The sequence below is a fragment of the Clarias gariepinus genome, chromosome 17 (genome assembly GCF_024256425.1).
Source record: "Clarias gariepinus isolate MV-2021 ecotype Netherlands chromosome 17, CGAR_prim_01v2, whole genome shotgun sequence".
Classification (NCBI taxonomy): domain Eukaryota; kingdom Metazoa; phylum Chordata; class Actinopteri; order Siluriformes; family Clariidae; genus Clarias; species Clarias gariepinus.
In genome coordinates, this window is record NC_071116.1 from 7,323,106 (window position 1) to 7,349,267 (window position 26,162).

At 41.5% G+C, this 26,162-nt stretch overlaps 1 protein-coding gene across 2 annotated transcripts in view; it reads left to right on the forward strand.

Annotated features, from left to right (window-relative positions):
* The window catches only part of cntnap3 (contactin associated protein family member 3), a 163,375-nt gene that overhangs the window by 99,252 nt on the left and 37,961 nt on the right, over window positions 1–26,162 (forward strand). For both annotated transcript variants that reach the window (XM_053516446.1, XM_053516447.1), the window contains exons 11-14: window positions 11,293–11,399; window positions 21,505–21,624; window positions 22,354–22,563; window positions 25,305–25,461. In XM_053516446.1, the coding sequence (XP_053372421.1) occupies window positions 11,293–11,399; window positions 21,505–21,624; window positions 22,354–22,563; window positions 25,305–25,461 (594 nt within the window). The remainder of the gene's footprint in view (window positions 1–11,292; window positions 11,400–21,504; window positions 21,625–22,353; window positions 22,564–25,304; window positions 25,462–26,162) is intronic.

Below are 26,162 nucleotides of genomic sequence, written 5' to 3' on the forward strand. Positions count from 1 at the left end.
AGCTTGCATATGTTTCTGTAAACCTTTTATGCATTTTTTTTAAAAACAATTTACCATCTTTTCTGTTTCACCCAAGCAGAAAAAGCAATTTGAAGATCCCTTTGAGTTTCATTTGTATTTGTGTTTCCAAAGTTCAAGTAAAACAATAGGGGTGGAAACAATGCCGTACTTAACATTTAACATTGCGCTGAATAAAGCGAAACCTAAGTTCTGACCCGGAGGTCATCGCTGACTCTTTCTATTTACTCCTCACACAACTTAGCTCATTGCACCACATGCCCTCTGACTTTGGCTCTGTCTCTTCCAATTACCCATAGTTTATCTCAGTTCAATGGCACCTGAAACCAGTGACTTGGAAAAAAATAAAGTAAAGAAGGATAGGACCTCTGAACTCCACACTGTTCATGTCTTCTCCTGCTGTTCTTGTCTCTCGCCTGGTGACTTTACACCTTCTTTTTTTTCATCTTGCATGATTGGGGGCACAGTATGCAAAGCTGTGAATGCCAGCAGAAAAACTGGAGGAGGGCTTGTTAGAAGACATTTTGGTCCATTGCAAAGTCTGTGTTTATTGACGCTTTCAGCTCTCTCACCAGAAGTGTGCCCTTTCTTCCTGCACCCTAAAATGTGCATGTGCTGATAAAACATTGCATCCTTTTATGTAGTTAAGAAGAACAAGGGCTTTTGGATGCTTTGCAATCGCACGGTTTTATAGCTGGTAATAAGAAAGGAAAGCAAAGGCTTGTAAATGGATAAAATACTGCCATCCATTTATCTTCAAAAGATAGAAATGTGATAAAATACCAAGCAAAAAAACAAGCTGGAAATGCTGATCAGGTCTGGGTGTGGCATAACAGAAGGGGGTGTGACAATGGGTTTGTTCAATAGCACTTATTTGATAGACCAACACACAGTAGAATGGGAAAGTCCAAGGAGCTCAGGGCAAAAAGAAACTGTAGTTTTCTGATAAAATGAGTTTACATTGTATCTTATGGGAAATTTGATTTGGTTTACGAGAGTTTTGAAATACGAGCCTGCTTCCTGAACAATTGTATGCTCGTAATCCAAGGTCCCATTGTATATAAGTACAAGTTGTTGTGAGGTGTAGTCATGTTGTCACCCTCAGCTGAAAGGAAACTGGATTGGATGGTCAGGAACAACCCAAGAACCACCAAGGCACAGGCCTGCCCAGACTTTAAAGCTACTGGATCACCAGCATCACTGTCCACACTCAAGTTTCACACAATAATATACTGTAACGCAATGGACCAAAAAGCTTCTATTTAAGAAAAATGCTCCTGCTTCAAGATCCATATCCCCAAGCTTGACTAAAGTTTGCAGCTGAGCACATGGACAAAGTTTTGATCAAAGGTGTGTTTGAAGCAGTAATTACGCTGTTAAGCTGGATGGTGTCAATCTCAATATTGCTGTAACATACTCCACATGCTCATGCTGTATATGTAAACTAGTGACTGCAACTGTATTAGATATTATTATAATATACCTATAAATGTTCCTTAACAATAAAATGTGTTTTGTAATATAAACTATTTTAAGGGGAACATTTGTTGGTTGTAGCCCTTCTGAAAACTACACTTTGGTGAATACGTAAGAACACCCAGTGTCAAGTTCAGTAGACTGAAACGCCATTTACCCAGCACCAGTAAAGTCCATCCTTATATTCTTTATATTCAATCATTTACGTTCTGTATATGTCATGTGGATATACTTTTCAAACTTCCTGTAAGATCTTTTTTTTTTTTTTTAACTGGAAAAATAAAAATGATTTGTTGATGCTGGTGTGGTTAATGATGTATGCTTTGACTGAGCTGCTGTTGACATCACATTGGAGAACGCATCTTTAATAGAAATTTGTCACTGCTGTAACTGTCACCGGTGTAATGGCCTGTGCTTGCGACACAACGGACAATTAATCCAGTGACTTAAAATAATGCATGTTGAGATATATGATTTTTCTTTCTTTCTCCTAGACATACTACGTACTTTATGACTACAACTTGTAAACTTTATTCTTTTATTTTTTATAACTGCTAGGTCATCCATCTGTGCGTGCACATTCATTAGGCAAATCCTTGTTCATGCAGTTCAGACCCCATCTGGCCAAGCGCCCTGCGAGTCAAAACTGCATAGTTTTCCTTCTGTGTCGCTTTTTCATCCGCTATTACTCTGCGCTCCCATCCCCTTCTGTTTCCAGCCATTAGCAGTGAGAGGAGCTTCCTGAAATTTGTGTAACGTATGTCACTCTAGATTGCCACAGGCAGGATATCCAAATCGTGTCGCGTCAGCGGTTTATGTGCCAGCCAGGGTCGAGTTTGTTTACGGCAGCATGTCAGCCAGTTTTGTAGCGTGACTCGTACGCACCAAGCCTTTTGAGATTACAGAAAAGGACAGTGACCAGTCAATGCGGGTTTATGCTGTCCTATGAGATATGCTCAGCTGTGTAAGAAAAAAAAAAATTGTGTATTATATGAATCGTGTTATAAAGGGAGTGAGGGTAAAAATGTAAATAGTTGTTTTCTTTTTAAGGCTTGTTGTAGTAACTGAGTCAATAATACACTTTGAAATGAGAAATTTGAACCTATGTTAACTGGACACTAGATCTACATGAACGTGTGGATTTATGTTGTAAATGGTCAGATTTGATATGATCAGATAGATAAGATTCAATCATTTGACACATGTACAGTACGTTTTTTACAGCATAGTGAAAAGATTTTTTTTTCACATATCCATCATTAGAAAGCCCAGGGTCAGCCAGGATACAGCGCCCATGGAGCAGATGGGGTTAAGTGTCTAGCTCAAGGGCTCAACAGCGGCAACTTGATGTGATGGGGGTTGAACCACGACCTTACAATCGGTAACCGATATAAGCCTTAATCACTTGAGCGATCAGTGCCCCCAACATCAACTCATGCTCATTTGCACATACGTTGCGCAGTATTATGCTGCTATGCTCATCTTTAACTTCAATTCCATTTGAGTTCTATTTCTTTAAATTAATTATTTTATTACTTGTACTTGTACATAATGTACATTTTACAGTCAAAAGTCTTATTATTATTATTATTATTATTATTATTTTATATTAATTACTTAAATTCTTTTCATACTCTATTTTTTACTCTATTTTATTATTATTATTATTATTATTTTAATTTTATATTGTTTATTTAAAATACAATTTGTAACAAATAAAATTTGAATTTGAAACAATAAATTGGCAGAACTGGTGAACTATAGGGTGCATGGTGGCGTATTGGTTAGCACTGTGACCTTGCACCTCTGGGGTAAAAGTTTTGATTCAGGAAGTTTATGTCTTTGCTTTTGGTCTGTGTGGGCGAAGTTCGCATGTTCTCCCCGTGCTTGATGGGTTCCATCCAGATACTCCAGTGTCCTCCCATTTGCATGTCCCATTCCGAAGACATGCAGAGTAGGCTAATTTGCATTTCCAAATTGAACATGGTGTGTGTGTGTGTGTGTGTGTGTGTAACAAAATGTTGTTGTTTACTGATTTATTTCTTAACATCCTTTTCCTGTGAAACATATACTGTAAGTGTAAATTTCAATTCCTGTACTGTACTGAAGCTCAGCACTTGGCTGACAGAACTCGGGCCCGGGTTTGAACCGCTAGCCATTGCCCAAACCCCAGGCCCTGGATGCAGTTGCATCAGGAAGGGCATCCAGCATAAAACCTGTGCTCAACTGTGTGACCCTTCAACAGAAGCAGCCGAGAGACTTTACTGTACCTGTGTGATTATACTTCCAGAATAACCATAAATTAAATTTAAATTTAAATATATTGGTAACAACATTGGCAACTCTGCAAATACTGGAGATACATACAATCATTTTAATTACTAAAAGTTTTATAGATCGGACGTAATGTGCAACTTAGTCTCATTTAATGTTCCCATTAAAATGAATCTGGTGTGAGAAATCTAATTTATCAGGAATGCAAGGCATTTAAACATGAGTAATCGTTCGGAATTCAACAAAGGGAGGGAATTAATTGTGCCAAGTGTCTACAATTTCATTTTCAAGGGCACGCTGATATCTAATAATGGCCTTTAATGGCTTTAGTTAATAACAGAGTGCTGAAGGTTTCTCTGCTTTGTGTTCGGTGCGCTCGAATTCTTAAATGCCCTGGACCTTGCAGTTTTACTACAGTATAATTTAGAGCGGACTATTTTCACAAAAAGATGTATCATGTTCGCAGCTTTGTGATTTATTTATGCTTGTTTGGAAGAAAATATAGTAAATTTAAATTTTTCGAAATGCGATTTGTTAAGTCGCACATAAAATGTGTAACGTACTGGACAGTGAGTCAGAATGCAAATCTGTTTAGGTTGTGTGTAGGTACACATTACACAGAGTGTTGGTCAAATAATAATAGTCTGAGCTAATCCTTAATGAAGGTGAAAAGATTAAAGGTTATAGAACTACGAAGACTTGCGTTCACATCAAACCTTGACTTTTGATTGTACAACATAACAGAACAAAGTTATGAGAGTACAAACTCTTCATTTCTGTGTACTGTATAATCTCCTGCTACACTAATGCACTTATCCTAGCGTGTTGCAAGTTCTTGGATACCATTAAAACAGAAAGTATTCTCAGGACGATGGAGTTACAATATGATCAAGCTACCTGCTGTCATGTCTTTGGTGGGAAGGAACGCAAACGCAGGGCTGGAAATAATTAAGAATATTTATTTCTTTTTTCACAAACCCAAAACGAACACAGAACAAAACAAAATCAAAGATAACAAAACTAAATGGGGACGAGCTTCCCCAGGCCGGGTCTGCAGGCGGGAAATTATGAAGGGGTACTTAGGTCACACCAAAACGACTGGATTTACAGCCTTGCGAGGAACTCAGCGCTGCCTCAGGGTCAGCCTTGAACTTGAACTTTTCCGTAAGCGAAACAAAAAGGTCTTCCGCCTGCAGACTCCCTCAGTCCTGGGTAAAGACAAAAACACACAATGATCAGACACATAGGGGAACACAAAGCATGGTGACAACAGTGAACAGACGAGGGGCTACGGGTTCGGCTGGAATAAATAGGGACACACACGGGGTAGACACAGGTGCAGGTAATCTAGGAATTAGGGAGGACATGTTACACACGCAGACACACTAGGGGGAGACAAAGCGACGGCTCAGTAGACGGGTGAGCCAGATCTTACTCCCCAGGACTGAGGTGGCTCAGATGTGACATTACCCCCCCTCCCAGGACCGGCTGCCCGGGAGAGGTGCGGGCGCGCTCTCTGCGTGACCGGAGGGAGTCGGGATCCACCGACCCGCGGGATTTGCCGGTGGGGGGGTCGGCCCGGAGGTCGGGGTGCTGGGCGATCCGGCCGTGTCAGGTGGAATTCTGTAATGAGCTCTCTGCTTAGCACATCACGGGCCGGGACCCAGCTGCGCTCCTCCGGTCCGTACCCCTCCCAATCTACCAAGTATTGCAGAACACCTCCTCTCCTCCGGGAGTCTAGAAGTTTTTTGACCCTAAACGCAGGGGCGCCCGCTATTTCCACAGCCCCGGGGAGCGAAGGCTCTGCGACGCCTCCGTCCAAGGGCCCTCGTACTACTGGCCTGAGAAGGGACACATGAAAGACAGGGTTAATACGCATATGTGCAGGTAGCTGTAACTTAAAGGAGACGGGGTTAATGCATGTAACAATGGGAAAGGGGCCGATGTATTTAGGGGAGAGTTTGCGGCATGGAAGGTTAAGGGAAAGGTCCCTTGTCGAGAGCCACACTCGATCTCCTACCTGGAGCGGAGGACTTTCCCTTCTCCGTCTATCGGCGAATTTTTTAAAACGGCGAACTGCTTGGGAGATCTTTGTGTGCGCATCCTCCCATACTTTTTCCGCTTTCTTAAACCACTGATCCACCACGGGGATATCGGTGGGAGTGGCATCCCATGGACAAAGCGGTGGTTGGTGCCCCAGTATACATTGAAACGGCGTTAAGCCGGTCGAGGAGTGTTTTAGTGAGTTTTGCGCATATTCCGCCCAGAATAAGCAGTCTGCCCACTCATGTTGTCGACTACTACAATATGCCCGGAGGTACCTCCCGAGATCCTGAACAGTCCGCTCTGCCTGCCCATTAGATTCGGGGTGATAACCCGACGTTAGGCTAACTGTGGTCCCCAACTTCTGGAAGAAAGCTTTCCAGACCCTCGCGATGAATTGGGGACCACGATCTGAAACAATGTCCTCCGGAATACCGTAGTAGCGAAACACCGAATCGAATAGGGTTTCTGCCACCTGGAGGGCGGTTGGAAGTGAGCCAAATGGGAGGAATCTGCATCCCTTAGAGAAGCGATCTACCACGACTAAGATTGTAGTGTACCCTTTTGACACCGGCAGATCCGTTACAAAATCCACGGCGACGTGGGACCATGGTCTGTTCGGTGTGGGCAGGGGCATTAATTTTCCAACTGGCAAGCATCGAGGGGTTTTGGTTGTTGCGCAAACTGCACAAGACGAAACTACTGTTTTCACGGTTTCCCGCATGTTTGGCCACCAGAACTTTGGTTCCAGGAGATGATAGGTTCTCAAAACGCCGGGGTGTCCTGAAGATAAGTTGGAGTGTGCCTCTATCGTCACTCGTTCCCGAAGTGATTCCGGGACGTAGGTTCGGCCCGGTGGACACCCCGGCGGCACGGGTTGGGACCGTGTCGCCTGGGTGATCTCCGAGTCGATATCCCACCTTACCGGAGCCACGACAAGTGACGGAGGCAGTATGGTTTCAGGATCCGAATTCGGATCCGGCGTCGGAAAACAGCGGGATAGCGCATCCGCCTTTATATTCTTTGAACCGGGACGGTACGTGATGGTAAAATGGAAGCGCGTGAAAAACAGCGCCCATCGGGCTTGACGAGAGTTAAGTCTCTTTGCTTGTTGGAGGTACTCTAGATTCCTGTGATCTGTTAGTACCACAAATGGATATTTGGCCCCCTCCAACCAATGCCTCCACTCCTCTAACGCCGCTTTGACTGCTAGCAGTTCGCGATTCCCGATATCATAGTTGCGCTCGGCAGGTGTCAATTTCCGTGAAAAAAAAGCACAGGGGTAGAGCTTTTCTGGGTGGCCGTGGCGCTGTGACAGCACTGCTCCCACCCCCACCTCCGACGCATCGACCTCGACTAAAAAGGGCTTCTCTGGATTAGGTAGTTTTAGAATAGGCGCAGAGGTGAAAGCGTGTTTTAGGCGCTGGAACGCCGTACGTGCTTCCAGCGAAAACGCGCGTAGCCGTTGTGGTTTCCCTTTTAACAAACCGGTGAGCGGTGCTGCCATTGTGCTGAAGCCCCTAATGAAGCGCCTATAGAAATTAGCAAACCCAAGAAAGCTCTGTAGCGCCTTTACTGTCTTGGGTTCCGGCCATTGTTGCACCGCCGTTACCTTGGTCGCATCCATTTCGACCCCCTGTGGTCCTATGTGATAGCCGAGGAATGCGATCTCACTCTTGTGGAATTCGCATTTTTCTGCCTTCACATAGAGCCCATGTTCCCTTAGTAGATGAAGGACGGCGGTTACATGACGGACGTGTTCGACATATGACCGCGAGTATATTAGGATATCATCTAAATACACTATGACAAAACGGTTCAACATATGTCGAAACACGTCATTCATGAACCCCTGAAACACCGCAGGTGCATTTACCAGTCCATAAGCCATCACGTTATATTGGTAATGACCTGATGTCGTGCTAAATGCAGTCTTCCATTCATCTCCCTTGCGAACACGAACGAGGTTATAGGCGCTGCGGAGGTCGAGTTTGGAAAATATGGACGCGCCGCGGAGCTGGTCGATAGCGGCCGGTACCAAGGGCAGGGGGTGCTTATATTTTACTGTAATTGCATTGAGCCCTCGATAATCAATACATGGACGAAGACCCCCGCCTTTTTTTTCAATAAAAAAGAAACCAGCCGATGCAGGTGACGTGGACCTGCTGATGAGCCCCTGACTGAGAGCCTCAGTCACGTATTCCTCCATGGCCCGTGTTTCCGCCACGGACAATGGATAAATGCGCGAGCAAGGCGGTGTTTTCCCCGGCAAGAGATCAATCGCGCAGTCCCACGGACGGTGAGGGGGAAGTCGTGCGGCTGCCCTAACACTAAATACTTCTTTAAACGAAGTGTACTCAGATGGCACTGTGGTCGATACCTGGGCGGTCGGACTTTCAATAGTGGTGGTTTGGACCGTTAACGTGGACGGTGTACAGAATTTAGCGCATCTTGGGGACCAGGAGATGATGCGTGAGCCTGCCCAATCGATATTGGGATTGTGAGAACTGAGCCATGGCAAACCCAGTACGACGGCTTGATCTAGCTGAGGAATCACAAAGAATTTTAATTCCTCCGCATGACCGGGAAATTTTAACCGGAGGGGCACGGAAAGATGTTCAACAGGCGAATAGATTAAGGTTTTGCCATCTAGAGCTTTAATAGTGATCGGGTGCGGAAGCTTCGACACTGGAGCTTGCAGCGAGGAAAGGACTGCAGATGAGACGAAGTTTCCAGCCGAACCCGAATCTATTAAGGGAAACACAGAGATAGAATGGTTATTAAATGATAAAGTGGCTTGTACACAAAAACTGTGGTGTGAACGCGGTGGAGTGTGTGCAGTTACTTTGCGTAACGGGCAATTACGAAGCTGATGTGTACCCCCCCCACAGTAAAAACATAGCCCCGACGACAGCCTTCGTTGTCTCTCCTGGGCCGACAGGCGGGATGTGCCCACGTCCATGGGCTCCGGCGGGCTCGGTTCGCGCGGTTCGACGGGGGTTTTGCTGAGGCTGAGCTGCCGACGCGGTTCGGACCCTCCGCTGGTTCCTTTCGCTGGATACGATCTGCGATGGCCACGGAGGTGCTGGTCCAGCTTAATCGCTAGTTGAATACTGTCATTTAGTGATAAGCCCGCGTCCCTGCATGCCAGTTCCAGTTGCAGGTCGGGGTGCAGTCCATCTCGGAACCTGGCGAGCAGACTTTTGTCACACCAGCCACTCTCCGCGGCGAGGATCCGAAATTTTACGGCGTAGTCCGCGACTGTAGATGGTCCCTGTTTCAGCCTCAGCAGTTGTTGTTCCCCCGTCCTTCCGTGGTCCGGATGGTCGAAAACCGCGCGAAATTCCTGAAGAAACTGTGGGTAACTGGAAGTGGTGCTCCCGCCGGCGTTCCATACCGCCGCGGCCCAGTCCATCGCCGGCCCCGTTAGCTGCTGAATGACGAAACTGACCTTCTTCCCTTCTGAAAGGTCAGGGAAGTCGGCCAGATAGAGTTCACAAGCTAGTAGAAATTTCTTGCACCCCTCGGGGTCTCCGGCGTACCTCTCCGGTGGGGCTGCACGTGGTGGCGAGCGTGCGGACCGGCGTTGGGGTGAGGACGGGCCAGTGGCGAGGCTCTGGACGCCGCGCGACAGATCAAGAACTGACCTCGCCAGCGCGTCAATCTGTCCTTGCTGTCGTCGGACGTAATCAAGGTAGGGGGGTTCATCTTCAGGGAGGGGTATCCCTGCTGCGTTCAAAAAGGTCTGTTCATCTGTCATGTCTTTGGTGGGAAGGAACGCAAACGCAGGGCTGGAAATAATTAAGAATATTTATTTCTTTTTTCACAAACCCAAAACGAACACAGAACAAAACAAAATCAAAGATAACAAAACTAAATGGGGACGAGCTTCCCCAGGCCGGGTCTGCAGGCGGGAAATTATGAAGGGGTACTTAGGTCACACCAAAACGACTGGATTTACAGCCTTGCGAGGAACTCAGCGCTGCCTCAGGGTCAGCCTTGAACTTGAACTTTTCCGTAAGCGAAACAAAAAGGTCTTCCGCCTGCAGACTCCCTCAGTCCTGGGTAAAGACAAAAACACACAATGATCAGACACATAGGGGAACACAAAGCATGGTGACAACAGTGAACAGACGAGGGGCTACGGGTTCGGCTGGAATAAATAGGGACACACACGGGGTAGACACAGGTGCAGGTAATCTAGGAATTAGGGAGGACATGTTACACACGCAGACACACTAGGGGGAGACAAAGCGACGGCTCAGTAGACGGGTGAGCCAGATCTTACTCCCCAGGACTGAGGTGGCTCAGATGTGACACCTGCTTTACAACTCAAACGCTGGCCTCCCAGGGACTCCTATAATGTCGCAGTAACTCCCAGACGAGTTCCTGTAATGTGCAAGTAGTGTTGGTGAAAGATAGTGTGTACAGTTCCTGCAGACAGATGTGTCTCTAACGCACATTATTATTCACATATATACAGCCTTGTTTAAACGATTTGGACCATTTAGATGTTTTGCTGCAGTCTCATCACTGCACTGTGTTTAAAGTCTTCTGAAAATGGCAATCAGTTTTACGCCTTCATTCATTTTTTAATGAGAAAAGAAGTCCTGCTTTGATTTGGGATAACAAGGGATAAATTGTAGGAGATTAAAAGAAAAATTGCATAATATAGGAGGAATAAAAAAAATAAAAATAAAAAATTCCCGGCCAGGCTCGATTCCCGTCTCTGTGTAGGTGTAGTTTGCATGTTCTCCCCGTGCTCGGTGGGTTTCCTCCGGGTGCTCCAGTTTCCTCCCACAGTCCAAAGACCTACAGATTAGGCTAATTGGTGTTCCCAAATTGCCCATAGTGTGTGATTGAGTGTGTGCATGGGTGTGCCTCACAATGGATTGGCACCCTATTCAGGGTGTACCCCGCCTTGGTGCCCTAAATCTCCTGGGATAGGCTCCAGACCCCCCATGACCCTGAATACAGGATAAAGTGGTAAAGACTATGAGATCATACATAAAAACAGTGGTGAATAATAAAAAATATATATACAACATACGCATTTAGGTAGTATATACCTAATATAATAGCTGAAATGTAAGGTACTTTCTTTTAAAGTAACTACGACAGTGAAATGAGACTCTGGAATAAACAGTGGAAAGATGCAGAATAAGATTCGGCAATGAAACAAATAAACAGCAGGACATGAACAGATAAATTAATTAAGACACGGAACAGGTGCACACATTAGAAAAAAACAACCAAGTGACAGAACAGGCATGTAAACTAGACTACAACGAAAACAAATGCACATGAAAAAGACAATTGGAAAGTAAATAGAGAACAAAGAAAGAGATGATCCTCTTCTGTGATACTGTGTTCCTCTGTTGGCCTTATTAATAAAAGAGGAACGAGATGTGATCTTTATAATGACTGAAGTATAAACGTGACTAGACATAGCTTTGTTTTTTTTCCCCCCTCTGTCACCAGGTGCTCCCCCAGTCACTGCGAACACGGAGGGAAGTGCACACAGTCATGGAGCACTTTCCACTGCGACTGCGCCGACACCGGCTACCGAGGAGCTACGTGCCACAGCTGTAAGAAAAGACTTCTTTTTATTTTTATTCAAGCATCATTCAGTAATCACGGCTGTTAGATCATAACCAGCTGCAAACTGTAGTACAGTCATGGCTCAGACCGTCCGTGGCCAGAAGGTTGTCAGTTTAAAATCCCAGAAGGCAAAAAGCATGATGAAAATCAGAAACGGTTACATCCAAGAATAAAACACACACTACTGCATATAGAATATGTATATATTCCTGGCCAGGAGTCAAGGACAAACCATACAAAGGACATCCAAGAGCGGGTGTTTTTTTTTTTTTTTCTTTCCCTGCCACCCACACATCATCCAAGAAGCAAAAAAGACCACGACCCAAGGTTAAACGATTATCAGTGATCTGGCGCTAACCACAAATCCTGAGCCAAAAAGCATCATCATTGATCTGGATTATGGCAGATCCTTAAATGATGCGAAAAAAGGCTTTTTTTTTGTCTCTCTGCAAAGGCAGCGGTGTAATTTGCATGGAGCAAGCTGAAATTAAGCACTTGTCACTCAAGCAAAATCTCAGTCGTGTTTAACGCTTTCACACTCAACTTGCTTAAAAATGGGGGGGTGATAGAATGAGACCTCACGGTGGTCCTTGGGTAATTAGATTTGAAACAAAAGTGCTGCCAATCAAAGGAGAGTATGTGTGTGTGTGTGTGTGTGTGTGTGTGTGTGTGTGTGTGTGTGTGTGTGTGTGTGTGTTGAACAAGAGCGTGTAATAAAAATGTCCGAGCCAAAGTGAACGTCCGTCATTAACTAAATATAGCAAATAGAACATTTAGTTGCTACTTCTTTATAAAATAGTCCACTTCTAACTTTTAAATTGGTCATGTCAAGAAAAAGAGATGACTGAATATAGAATATAAAATTATATTTTTCCGTATCAGAAGAGGCTTTACACTCTCCTGATACTTTATTCCTTCCTGGATGATGCTTTTTTATCCACCTCCTCTGGCCTCTGCAGCCCCTCATTCTTTATTTCATCATCTTTTTAACCTCAGTCATCGTTCCCTTTGCTACTCAAAAATCCCAATGACGGGATAGAAGGTTTTGATGCCATGTGCATGGATTAAAATTTATTACGTGTTACAAGCAGGATTGGAGCGAAGGGGCTTCACAAAATGAAGAAATGAATTAATTGAAACTAAACATGTTACCACAACTAGAGACAACTTGTAAATGTAATCCTTGAGCCGATCTAAGCCACTCTGATTCAGCAGGACTCTAGGGAATCCTGAGGAAATGCTGAGAGCTTTTCAAATTAAATGAGCTTCTACACTGTGAACTGGTGCATGTGGGTTTGGGATTTGAAATGTCCCCTTTATTTTAGCACTAGGATAAAGTAATATATTAATAGTTTGGTGTTGGAGACTTTAATTAGTTTTTTTAATTAATTAATAATAATAATAATAATAATAATAATAATAATAATAATAATACAGCTGCAAATAATAATAATAATAATAATAATAATAATAATAATACAGCTGCAAATAATAATAATAATAATAATAATAATAATAATACAGCTGCAAATAATGATGATAATAATAATAATAATAATAATAAAACAGCTGCAAATAATGATGATAATAATAATAATAATAATACAGCTGCAAATAATGATGATAATAATAATAATAATAATAATAATAATAATAATACAGCTGCAAATAATGATGATAATAATAATAATAATACAGCTGCAAATAATGATAATAATAATAATAATAATAATAATAATAATAATAATAATAATAATAATAATAATAATTGTGGTAGGGGCAGTTGTGGCTCATTGGGGCAGTCTCAATCTCACGTTTATCCAAGGGCAGAGTGATCTTGCTTGGCGATGCACGTCCATTCACTTCTGCCCACACTGTCAACACTTTGCAAAAACTTTATTTTGAGGTGTTAAAGCATCTCCCTATAGTCCTGATATTGCACCGGTTTGGTCCCCTGAAAGAAGCCCTACATGGATGAAGATTCACTTCTGATGAAGAACTGAAGACAGCAGTGCATTCGTGGATCACAGCTCAGCCTAAAACAATAGGGATACGAAAGCTTTGTCAGTTAGACATAATATATTAAAAAGCAAGTCTGTATTAGTCTCTTCTAAAAGTTAATTAAAATAAATTCTACAGCCAGAGTGCTGATTATTTTTTCACTCTTGTATATTACAATGCTCATTCAATGTTAGGGTTCCTGCTGGGAAAACTTTCTTTCAGGAAGAGCGGCTGTTTAACTCCAGTCTTAAAAGGGTCATGCTGTTTTTCTTCAAGCAGCCCATTCGCTAACTGTGCAGAGAACACCAACAACACCCACATGTCCGCCATATCCAGAGCTCTAAGTGAACAGCTTACGGCGAACCAATTAAAGATTAATGAGCGAGCTAGTTACTTCATTGTGCGGTTGTTTTAACCCATCTAAAGTGGTCCCTTGTTGTCTCAGATATTTTATCCATCACATTGACTTGAATTTAACTCTTCCCTTGGCCTTTTCTTCCTCTGTCCTTGGTTTCCTTTATTGAAGCAAATTCAATGAAAAAAAACAAAAAAAAACGTGTAGGCCAAAATGCTAGGTTTATTTATGCTATGCTATACATGTAGCATTAGATCAACATGATTATTTGAAACACTTCTTCAGAGATCCAAAATACATTGAGGCTTTGAGTTTATAATTTTTTTTTTTTTTACTTTTACTCTGAGGCAGCACACATTCACAGCTTTCTGTTTTGGACAGAAGGTCATTATGTGATTAGTCATTGGGTTCCAGTCTGTGTAGCTATGGAGATCGGCTTCAGTCTGCCCATCTTCTGTAATGGCTTTACACGGTTTTCCATTATCTTCAATTACTAATCGATTTTTTTTTCAAGGGTCTTTACATATTTACCACCAATTGTGAATCAGTTTTGCAATATTTTCCACCATTATAAACAACCTTTTACTTTCCTATTTTTATTAGCCTCTTCCATCCATTTCTTTTCTTTTACATATCGTTCACTTTATCACAGCTAGCAAGGAGGTTCGGGTATAAATTCATTTATTTATCTTTTGTTAGAAGCACATCCGGAGATAATCAGATCATAAAATTTTTTAATCTAGGGCAAAATAGTGTTATGTTTAATTGCTTATGGCTCATACGTGCATTAAAAACAATGTTCAGTATAACCAGGATTGCCACAAAAGGATTTAAGACAGAAATCCTAAACTTGGTTTTGAGTCACTGAGTACTATTTTAGGTCTTTTTTCCCTCGTGAGTTATCCTTACATGACACACGTAGCACAGCCGGCCACATCTGTTCCACAGGATGCTTTAGCCTATTTCTTTTTTCATGTTTTTAATTATGTAACTCAAAGGCTCTCTCTATTCCTGAGAAGGCTGCTTTCATAGTAATTTTGCTCTTGGTTATGAACATTTCTCACTAATAAAGTCCTGCCGCATATTAAAGCGTTCCAGACGAGATAACTAGAAAGGAGTGGAAGGAAATTGAAAGGGACATTGTCAATTATGTCTGTGTTGTTTAATTTAAGGATGTTGATTGTATCTCAGGGGTTTAATTTGTAATGTGCTTTGAAGATGTCTGGAGACCTAATAAAGTAGGTAAAAAAGGAATAAAAACTCTGTTTTTGCTCAATATTTAAAAAAATATCCCAGATAATGGTACAAATAGCAACCCAGATTGACTGAAGTACTGTTTTCTGATTTAGCAGCAGTGATGGAGGACACTTATTGGTAGGCAAGTCATTTGGTTATTACATTTAAGGTTGTTTGTTTCCCCCATTCGCATTTAATGTTTGACAGTCACAGAAGCACTTTCAGCAAAAAAATACATTTGCAAACCTTACCTCATTCTAAATAACAACTATGTGTACTTGGTCTGTATATATTTTTTATTATTATATATTTTTAAAAAATTGCCCTCTCTTTCCAAAGCACTTATGTGTATGTTTCAGTCTGTGCTTATTTCTGAGCTGTTGCAGAACTGCAATTTCAGATTTATCTTACTTTGTCTCTTTAGTAATTGCTTTTAAAATTCAACCACAGGGGGGCACAATCCAGTGTCTTCTTGTGTCAGAGAAATGCAGAGGGTTGTGGCAGAAAGGGTATCTGACGTTTGCCGCATCAATTATGCGAATCATTAACAGGACTTCCATACCGGATCGGTTGTGGACCTGAAAATTGGATTACTCTTGGTCGAAGGAGAGAATAAAGGCGTGTTCGTAGGCAGAGAGAGAAAAGAAAGGCAAGAGTTTAGGAGTGACAGTAAGTTGTACAGTAGTAGACTTTGAATGTTGAGACTATAACAGGGAAGCCAAGAGAGTTGGTTGACATGGTACAGAGAAGGAAAGTGGATATACAGGAGACCAGGAGGAAAAGTAGCAAGGCTAGAAGATTAGGAGCAGGGTTCAAGTTGTTTTACCATGGTGTGGTTTGGAAAAATTGGAATAGGCGTTATCCTAAAAGAGGTGTTGGTATGGAATGTTTTGGAGGTAAAAAGAGTATCAGATACAGTAGGTTGATAAGTCTGAAGCTGATGGTGTGATGTGCAATGTTGTGTGTGGTTATGCCCCACAGGTAGGATGTGAGTTAGAAGAAGTAATGCAGAGTATCCCCAGAGGTGAGAGAGTGATTGGTGCAGATTTCAATGGACATGTTGAGGAAGGGAACAGAGGTGATAAGTATATGATGGGCAGGTTTGGTCTTCAGTACAGAAACGCAAAATGTGCTGAAGAGGATGAAGAGTGGAAAGGCAGTTTGTCCTGATGACATACCTGTGGCGGTATAGAAGTGTTCGGAAGAGGTGGCAGTAGGAGTTTCTGACTAGCTTTTTTTTTAAGTATATTGGTGCGGATTTTTAAGAACAAGGGAAATGTGCAGAGCTGTGGCACCTAGAGAGGAATAAAGCTAATGAACCATACAATAAAACTTTGGGAAAGAGTAGTGGAAGCTACAGTAGGTTAAGAGCAGAGATGAGATTTTTGAGCATCTGTATAGTTTCGTGCTTAAAGAAAGTACAATAGATAGGATGCAGTATTTGTTTTGAGGATGCTGATGGAGAAGTACAGAGAATGTAATAGGGAGTGGAAATAGTGTCTTTGTAGATTTAGAGAAAGTGTATGACAGGGTGCCGAGAGAGGAGCTGTGGTATTGTATGAGGAAGTCTGGAGTGGCAAAGAAGTATGTTAGAGTCGTGCAGAATATGTATAAGAGCCTTAAGACAGTGGTGAGATGTGCTGTAGGTGTGACAGAAGAGTTCATGGTGGAGGTGGGTCTGCATCAAGGATTGGTTCTGAGCCCCTTCTTGTTTGCTCTGGTAATGGACAGGATGACAGATGAGGTAAGACAGGAGTCCCCATGGACTATGATTACAGCAGATGATTTTGTGTTTTGTAGCGAGAGCAGGGAACAGGTGGAGAAAAATCTAAAAATGTGAAGGTATGCTCTGGAAAGCAGATGAATGAAGGTAAGCTTCAGCAAGACGGAATACATGTGTGTGAATGAGAAGGGCCCAAGGCTACAGGGTGCAGAGGTAAAGAAGGTGCCGGACTTTAAGTACTCAGGGTCAACGGTGTGATTAAAGAGCATCAGTGAGAATGAAAGCGTACATAATGCTTACATAATGCTTTACGGATTACAGGGGGGGGCACGAAAAAAAAAAGACAGGAGGCAGAATAGCTGGTAGCAGAGATTAAGACGTTGAGGTTCTTTTTGGGAGTGACAAGGATAGATAGGATCAAGAATGAGGGTCAACCCATGTTAGATTTTTTAGAGATAAAGTCAGAGAGGCCAGATTAAGGGGGTTTGGAGATGTTCAGTGGAAAGATAGTGAATATACTGTATTGGTAAAAGGATGCTGAGGTTGGATACTGCCAAGCAGGAGGTCTAAAGCAAGACCAAAGAGGAGATTTATGGATGCAGTGAGAGAGGACATGAGGTTAGTCGGTGTAAGAGAAGAGAATGCAGAGAATAGGTTTAGATGGAGGCAGATGATATGCTGTGGCAACCCCTAAAAGAGAACAGCTGAAAGATAAAGAAGACGAGTCGCTTCCAATTGACTCTGAACTATCCATCTATCCAGCTTTCACTCTTCTTGGAAGGCTGTCCACAAGATTTTTGGATGTTTCTGTGGAAATTTATGACCATTCATTCTGTAGAGCATTTATGAGGTCCGACACTGATGTTGGACAAGAAGTCCTGGCTTGCCATCTCGATTCCAGGGCATCCAAAGGGTGCTCATTGAAGTTGAGGTCAGGGCTCTGTGTGGGCCAGTCAAGTTCTTTCACACCAAACTCATCAAACCATGTTCTTATAGTGCTTGCTTTGTGCACTGGGGCACAGTTATGTTGGAATTGAAATGGGTTTTTCCCAAACTTTCGTCACAAAGTTGGAAGCATACAGTAGCATTGTCCAAGAAGTCTTGGTATGCTGAAGCATTTAAATTGCCAAATCCCTCTCTATCTCCTGAACAAAGAAACTGAGTGGAACAAGGAAATTCATACTTTCCACTTTATGCTGTTTTGGATTCAGGCAAAACTCATTTGCGATGGGGAAGTACTTAAACAGGTAACAGTAACTCTAGCAAACGGCACTAATTCCAGGAGAAATCCACATATTTGTAAACTGTCTGAAGTAATATTCTTATTACCCACCACAACAAACTCCATATGGAACAATCAGCAGAACAAAAGCTATCAATTACCAGGTTACCCTTTTATCGGCGCAACAAAGCATCTTGTATGTTATACATACTGTAGTAAAACATCCAACAAATCGTAAATGAGACTGAATTACTGAACCAATCGAAACGCAAAAGGCGGGATTTATTAGAAATTATGGGAAGCCTTACCTAACCTCAAAGTTGGAAAAAATACTTTTATTTCTCCTTTTTTTCTCCTTTCCTTGCAGATTGAGGACGTTGTCCCTGTCAAAAAATATTTTTATGCGTGTGTGTGCTTTAAGCATATAAAACACATCAAATCAGCATCCATGTAAACAAGCTAAGTTACCCCCCTTGCTGTTTCCTCATTTCTGGTTTCACACAGTAATCTTATCTTATGAGCTCAAATAAAAGTTTGTTGGATGGGCCTTTGGATGGTGTCAAGACTGAGGCTTCTATACAGTACTGTACAAGTTGTGAGCCACCCATCATTTCTTTATAAGTTGCTCCCAAAGAGCCAGACTTTCTTGTATTTTTAATGAAGAATTGATCTCCAGGCTTCCTGAAGGACTTTTTTGTCTTTCATTTTCAGTCCAGTCCCTGTACCTGACCAGTTTCTGAGAAATGCTTTGTGTTTCTCAAGACCACACAGTGACCTAGGAATCATTTAAGCATTTTTATTTTTTTTTTATTTAATGCATGAACCAGTGAGAAATAGGTTCAGATGATACCAGATGTTCAGGCCAGTGATTAGTATACTGGTGATGCTGAATGCTGAGTGGATGAAACAGGACAAGAAGGGAAATGAGGTTGCTGCTAAGGTTGTTACATAAACAACCCATGTTTAAATTATATCTTTGGGCACTTTGGAGCCTGTCGCAGTAAAATATCAATTAAATGTACATTACTTAATTAAATTTCATGTGAAGGAATGAGGAGAGGCTCAAGACTTCTCAATACAGACTGCACAGTTCTGTATATTTTATTTCAAGAGAAAAAATGGCCATATGGTTGTTTTGCCACTCGTGTTTACAAGCACCATTGACTCGTCCTTACCATTTCCCCGTAGGGAAACTCCTTACCATCTTATGGGCCATTTTAATACTTCATTAGCTCAAGTGAAGTTTGGAAATCGTTTGAACTACTTCATTTTTTTTCTTTTTTATGCCACTGGCAAATGCCTTCCTCTGTTTCATTTTGTGCTGCAGGTCTTATAGGTGATGTAAACTAAAAAGTTTTTCAAGAAGACATCAGAACGCAAGGGGATGTCAAGGCCACTGAATAACTTTGCTGATTTAAAAGCACAACTCAAGTGTGGGTGACTGATCATCATTCAGTGCCAAATTACCCTTAGGGCTTTAAAAGAAAAAAAAAATTCTGCTATTTTGTGCTTGATGTGACACACGCTGATAATAGTTTCGATTAACAACCGAAGGTGCAACACTCCAGTGTAAAATCTGCTCATGAAAAGTGCGAGGACATGAGATTGGCACATTATCCTTAAAATAAATGGTTCTCAGGAGTAATAGCAGGTCTGGGCTGTTATCCAGGTTGTCATGGAGCCTCATTAGTGAGGAGATTCAAACCTTGTCCATAAATATGGTTTTGACTCATGCACACAGTGAAACAGATTTTGCATTGATTTTTTGTTAATTTATTAATTCTCCTCAGATTTTCAAAAGACATTAATTATAATGATGTTTTTTAATTAGATTCTTGCCTCAAGACAGAACAACATGCAGGTGGTTAATTCTAAGGTCTCTTTGTTTGACTTAATATGCGCAATAATAATGCCATACACACACACATTCTGGAGTCTTATCCTCCAGAGCCCACATGTTATTTACACAAAAGAAGAGCAGTGGCCAAATAAGAAATGTAAAAGTTACTTAAGGGAATCATTACTGGTGAGGAGACATAGGTTCATCATTACGAGCATGAGAGTAAACGGCCGAGTATGGAACGGAAACATCCAAATTCGCAGACTGAGAAAAAAGTTTAAAAGTCCACCATCAGATGGGAAATGTATCAATGCTTACAGTTTTCTGGGACTCTCAACGGCCAGTATTGGAACATTATCAGGAAGAAGTTTCAACAATCAACAGTGCTCGTTACAGTAAGACGTTTATTGAAGAGTTGAAGCCTAAACTTTGGATTAAACGTAGTGGACTGCTGTCCAAGGGCATTGTGATCTTACATAATGAGGCATGTCCAAGTTTTGACTCTCTGCAAAACCTTTGTTTTGAGTTGATAAAGCATTCTCTCTATAGTCCTGATTTCACTCCAACAGACCTGTTTGGTCTCCTGAAAGCAGCACTATGAGGACTTCAACACTTCTGATGAAAAAGTGAAGACAGTGGTGCATCTGTCGCTCGCAGCTTAGCCTAAAACCTTTTTTAATATGGAAATACGAAATCAAAGTGTATTAAAAGTCATGGAGCTTATGTCGAAAAAAACATGTATTTGTTTTTTCTAACAGTTGATTAGAATAAATCCCACAGCCAAAGTGTAGATGATTTTAGCTCACCCTCATTTATTCCACTCAAGAAATGATAGAATCACTATTTGTTCTATCGAGAAAGAACATCTTCTTTGTACTTTTTCCCTTAAGTGAAATGTATCCAATGATACAATGACTCAAAATAATATCCAGACAATGTCGTGGGGAGAAAATGTCAGGTTTTCATATTAAAAGATTTAAGTCTCGAAAGGTTAAGATTTATTCTTAATGGAGAAAATGTATTAGCCAGCCCAAAAGGGAAGTCCCATGCACAGTCTGGGTTTCTTGTTGCCTAGAAACCCATTTGCTAAAAAGGGTGGCATGCATTGTGTTCGCGCCGATCAATGTCCATTGATGCCAGATGAACTAGTTTGTTCAGAAACTGCTGATCTCATGAGCATGACAGTTTACCCCGAATGATTCACTACTACCTAAGTTCTTAGAAATCATGAGCAGATATCAGTAATCCATGCTAAGGAGTGCTCATCAATGGGCTTCGATTCGAATATGGTGGAGCAAAGAATAACTTAATGTTGAAGATGACTTCTGTCCACAGTTCAGAAACCCTTCCCACTTACACACACATCCACGTTATCTCGGGATAATCCAAAGCACGATCGCTAAAGCGGAATCTGGCACGCATGTATCCGGCGTGCTCGCGGCCGTGAATGGCACATTAGCCAAGACTACGCCTTTACCACCATTTTTTTTTTTTTTTTTTTTTTTTACTGACACGTATTGAGCTGTTTACTCTGGCGGGCAGCATGTGGAGGCCCTAATGAGCGCTGTCACACTTCATTATCTCGGCTCTCCGAGACACATTTTCATAGGGAAGTAGCGACTGGAGACAAGGCATTTACATCAGTCTCAGGAGGGGATTTGTTTCTTTTGCGTGTCCCGATCACGAAGGCTAACTGTCGTTTCCATCTTTACTAGCTGTTTACGAGGCATCGTGCGAGGCGTACAAGCACAGAGGAAACACGTCAGGGCTGTACCACGTAGACGTGGATGGAAGCGGACCCGTCAAGCCGCAGCTCGTCTACTGCAACATGTCAGGTAAATTGTGACAGGCGGACGTTGCGCCGTCCATGTCAATCGAGCCGGAGCATTTTATCGATAATGATTATTTATCACTCCGGGTTGAACTGAATTTATGTGAAGTCGTGTCATATCCAAAGTTTATGTTGGTTGTGTAGGTTTGGTGTACCATTTGGTGATGGAGGGAAAAAGAGAAAGCATTAATGCTTTTATCACAATTTTAAAAAAGTTGTTGTTGTTTATCTAGCATTAGTGTTCATGTTCATCGTTACTCATCATATATATCATATACGAAATTTGAGTTGTTTACAGAAATTCCATGATTACATTAAAAATCATGAACACCACAAATTATTTCAACATATTTCCGGACACATGCATACTCCAAATGTGTGACTCAACATGCACAGTATAGTCATCACTTGGTTTGCATCATTCTATTTGATACTCTCTTTGCTCCTTGTTAGCCGTGTGGCCTTTTGCACAAAAAAGACATGTGCTTGCACTTTAGCACAATTCGCACCAACAGGGAACTTTGTATAAATGTGATTATTATCTGAATCATTCCTTTTGTCTAACGCTAAAGGACTGCTGCTCTGTAATTTTAGCGCAATTTAGGGAACCTTGCCGTTTGTCAAAATAAATAAAGGTCACCTTAAAGCACAGCCCACCTTGCTGTGTCCTTGTTATCCTTTGCATAATTACACCTAACGATTCCCCCTTTCATTTCTTCCACGAAAACTGCAGATAAAGCCTGGACGGTGATCCAACACAATAACACCGAGCTCACCAAATTACGGGCGTCCTCGAGGAGGAGCGTTTGGCCTCCTCAGCATTTGGTCTCCTTTAACTATTCTGCCGATGCCGAGCAGCTCGCGGCCATAATTACCCGAGCCGAGCGCTGCGAGCAGGAACTCTCCTACCACTGCAAAATGTCACGCCTCCTAAACACACCAGGTAAGCCTTTTTTATTGAGAGTATCGATCCCCTCCTCCTTCACTTGCTCACAATGAAAGGACAGACTTATTAAAAAACTGCGCTTGTCAGTCACATAGAGCGCAACGCAGACAAGACAAGATTCGATTCTTTCTCAAACTAATTAACCTTTTTTTTATTATTAGTTTATATCATAGTGCTTTCAGGTTCAGGGTGTGTTACGTATTATACCACAGCCATGTTGAATTCTCAGATCAGGAGGTGGTGATTGATTTTCTATAACAACAGCTCTGACATTAGTTCTGGCGGTGCTTTCAGTCTGCACTCCTTTTACTATAGTAACAACTGATAAACAGATGTGTTGACAAGCAACAGAAGGAAAAGTTTTATAAGGAGACAGTCACTGAATAAACAAGGATGATCAAGTCAAATCAGGACCTTGGACAGCTCCAGTGCAGAACACAGTTTTGAGAGTATTTCTCTGTATAATTCCCTGCTACACTAATGCACTTATTCCAGTGCTTGGATGCCATCATAGTAAAACGTTTTTTTCAATACACTGGAGGCATGATCAGACTGCCTGCTTCACGTTGGCAACACCAGCCTCCCAGGAACTCCTTTAATGGTTTAAACATATGGAAATGGCTCGGAGCAAGGTCAGAACCCTACAGGGGGCAAAAAATTATTCAACCAGGCTGTTTCTTTTTTTTTTTTTTTTTTTTTTTTTCATTAAAATAAAGGGCCATTAAAGGAGTTCCAGAGAGGCCAGCATTTCAAAAAGTGAAGAAGGGAAAACCGATTATGGCTTCAGTGTACTGAAAAAACTGTCTACCTATGGTACTCGTATAAAGTCCTGTTATTCTGCACAATTTAAAGTTTCGGTTTGACTTTAATCTTTTTTTCTTTATCTATATTAAAGTACAGTAAGTTTTATTGGTTATTTTTCTAGAAGAGTGTTTTATTTTATAGGTAATGGATGGTGAGCTTTTTTATTTTTATAATTATTATTATTATTATTATTATTATTATTATTGATGTAAGTATGTAATAATTAACTTTTTTGCAGTAATGGAATTACCTTTTATTTAATTAATTAATTAATTTATTTATTTATTTGTTTGTTTTTGTTTATTTCTTTTGTCCTGGTCCAATTATAGACATGTACTTGCACAGGCTCTTAAAGGTCGAGTGATTCGATAATTGTTCTCGCGGCCCTTCTGAACAAACAGGAGACGCCCGAGCACTCTGCCGTAAATCGCTGCCTATTAGTTGTCTCATTAGCTGGGATGCTGATGAGTTGAGAAGAAAGACGGTGCCAGACATAAATAAATAATGCTCCAAATGTCAAATGAAGAATAATGAGAGCGCACGCTTCTCCCAAAGCAGAGGCCAGCACTTCAAGATGGATGGACGTGAGCAGATGAGAGACGAATCAATGCCAATCTCCCTAGTGTTTAAAAAAAAAGACAACCACATAAGTTCTGTTGGTTCGAGCTGAAACTGCTTGTCCACTCAAGCACTTTTGGGAAGACTGATTTCAGCAGGTTGATAAATTTATTTAAGAATTGGAATTTTTAAATCCTATGCTTGTTGCAAGAGGTTGGTGTGAGAGAAGAGGATGCAAAGGATAGGGTTGGATGGAGGCAGATGATTCGCTGTGGCGAGCCCTGAAAGGGAACAGCCAAAAGACAAAAAAGAAGATGCTTGTTGCAAGAAACACCAAGCCTGGACATCAGAAGTTACCAATCTGCAGTTAATTAATATGCTAGTTTATAATTTTTTTTTTATGTTTTATAGTTGATAGCTTTTTCAGTTTTTAAATGTTTTTATATCATTAATAAGATTAGTTTATTTTAGATGCGTTGGGTTATATAGTACACCTTAACTGAATTTAAATATTATGAAAACATTCATTTCTTTTCTTGTAATTGAATAAAAAAAATAGTGTAAATACTGTACTGTGTATATCTCAGCCTAGTGTAGCACACACATGGGGAAGACTGCTGACTCCACAAGGAGGTTAGGCCACGGAGGGTCATTGCTGAAAGGGTTGGCTGTTCACAGTGTTGTATTGAAGAATATTCATGGAAAGGTGAGAGGAAGGGAAGCATATATTAGGAAAAGGTGCAGAAGCAATCGGTATGAGCGCAGACTTATTTAAAAAAGCCAATTCTTGCCAATTCTTGAGAGAGCTTCACAAGTAGTGGATTGAGGCTGGAGTCGGTGTATCAAGAGCCATCACACACACACACACACACACACACACACACACACATACACACACACAGTGGGATGCAACTGTTGCATTTCTAGTATCTAGCCACTCCTAAACCAGAGACAACGTGTTATTGTATTTGTGCTAAAGAAAAAAGAACCATTGAAATGTAAACAAACAACAAAAAATATTTAGCTTTGATTGTAATAAACCTATGCGAGTTTCAGAACTACTGTATATTATAAAAAATGAAATTCCTCAACATTACATTTTTTTGTTAGAGTGGTGCTCAATTTTATCTTTAATGCTTCATTTATCTTATGTGCTTTTAAATCGTGTACTATTTTTCCCCTCACACAGGTGTGTTGTTGCCAAGCATAGAAACATCACCATCCTTCAGTGAATCACAGATTTCTTATCAATGCTGTTGGTTATTTTCACTTTTTTAAACCTTGTTGATCAAGTCACAAGACTGCACTGAAGGAATTCTCATCACACTGTTTAAAAATAACTTTACCTGCTCATGGATGACTCTTGGCTTTTGCAGATGGCGAGCCTTTCACCTGGTGGGTGGGCCAGTCAGAAGATGCCCACACGTACTGGGCAGGGGCACCACCAGGCACTAAGCAGTGTGCCTGTGCGGTCCACAACAACTGCGTGGATCCGGAGTACTTCTGCAACTGCGACAGCGACGTCGATGACTGGTACTGAGCCCTGCAACTCTTACCAAATCACTTTTCAGATTATGTACAGTAGCATGGATTATTTTGGTGTTCATTATAAAATTATTACCTCAAGCTTTAAAATTACTCTGTGTTATTGTGGCAACCTGATGTTTTAAGGCTATCAAAGTAAACACTAGCTACAGTATAACAGAAAAAAAGAAAATACAGTATACCCTATCGTTTCAGTGGCAGGTTCTTGCAGGGTCGGTTCACCAGTTTGTTGCAATGGTATCTGTGCAATTAAGGGTGAAGGAACTTGTTTAAGAGGCCAACACTGGCAGGCTGGTGGCGCCTGGACTTCTGAGTTGAAGTTAAACATCTTAACCACTGAGCTACTCCTCACTTGTTAGTCTAACTAGTAGTGGAAGATTAGCGTCAAGGTAAACACCTTGTTGTGACGTAAGTATCAAAACATAATATATTTACATTTAGACATTTGGCAGACACTCTTATCCAGAGCGACTTACATTTTTATCTCATTACACATCTGAGCAGTTGAGGGTTAAGGGCCTTGCTCAAGGGCCCAACAGTGGCAACTTGATGGTTGTGGGGTTTGAACCTGGGATCTTCCGAACCATAGTCCATTGCCTTAACCACTGAGCTACCTTAGCGACCTTACCATTTCCCATCAATCATAAAACACTTTGATTCGTTGATTTAAAAAAACAACAATTTAAGGT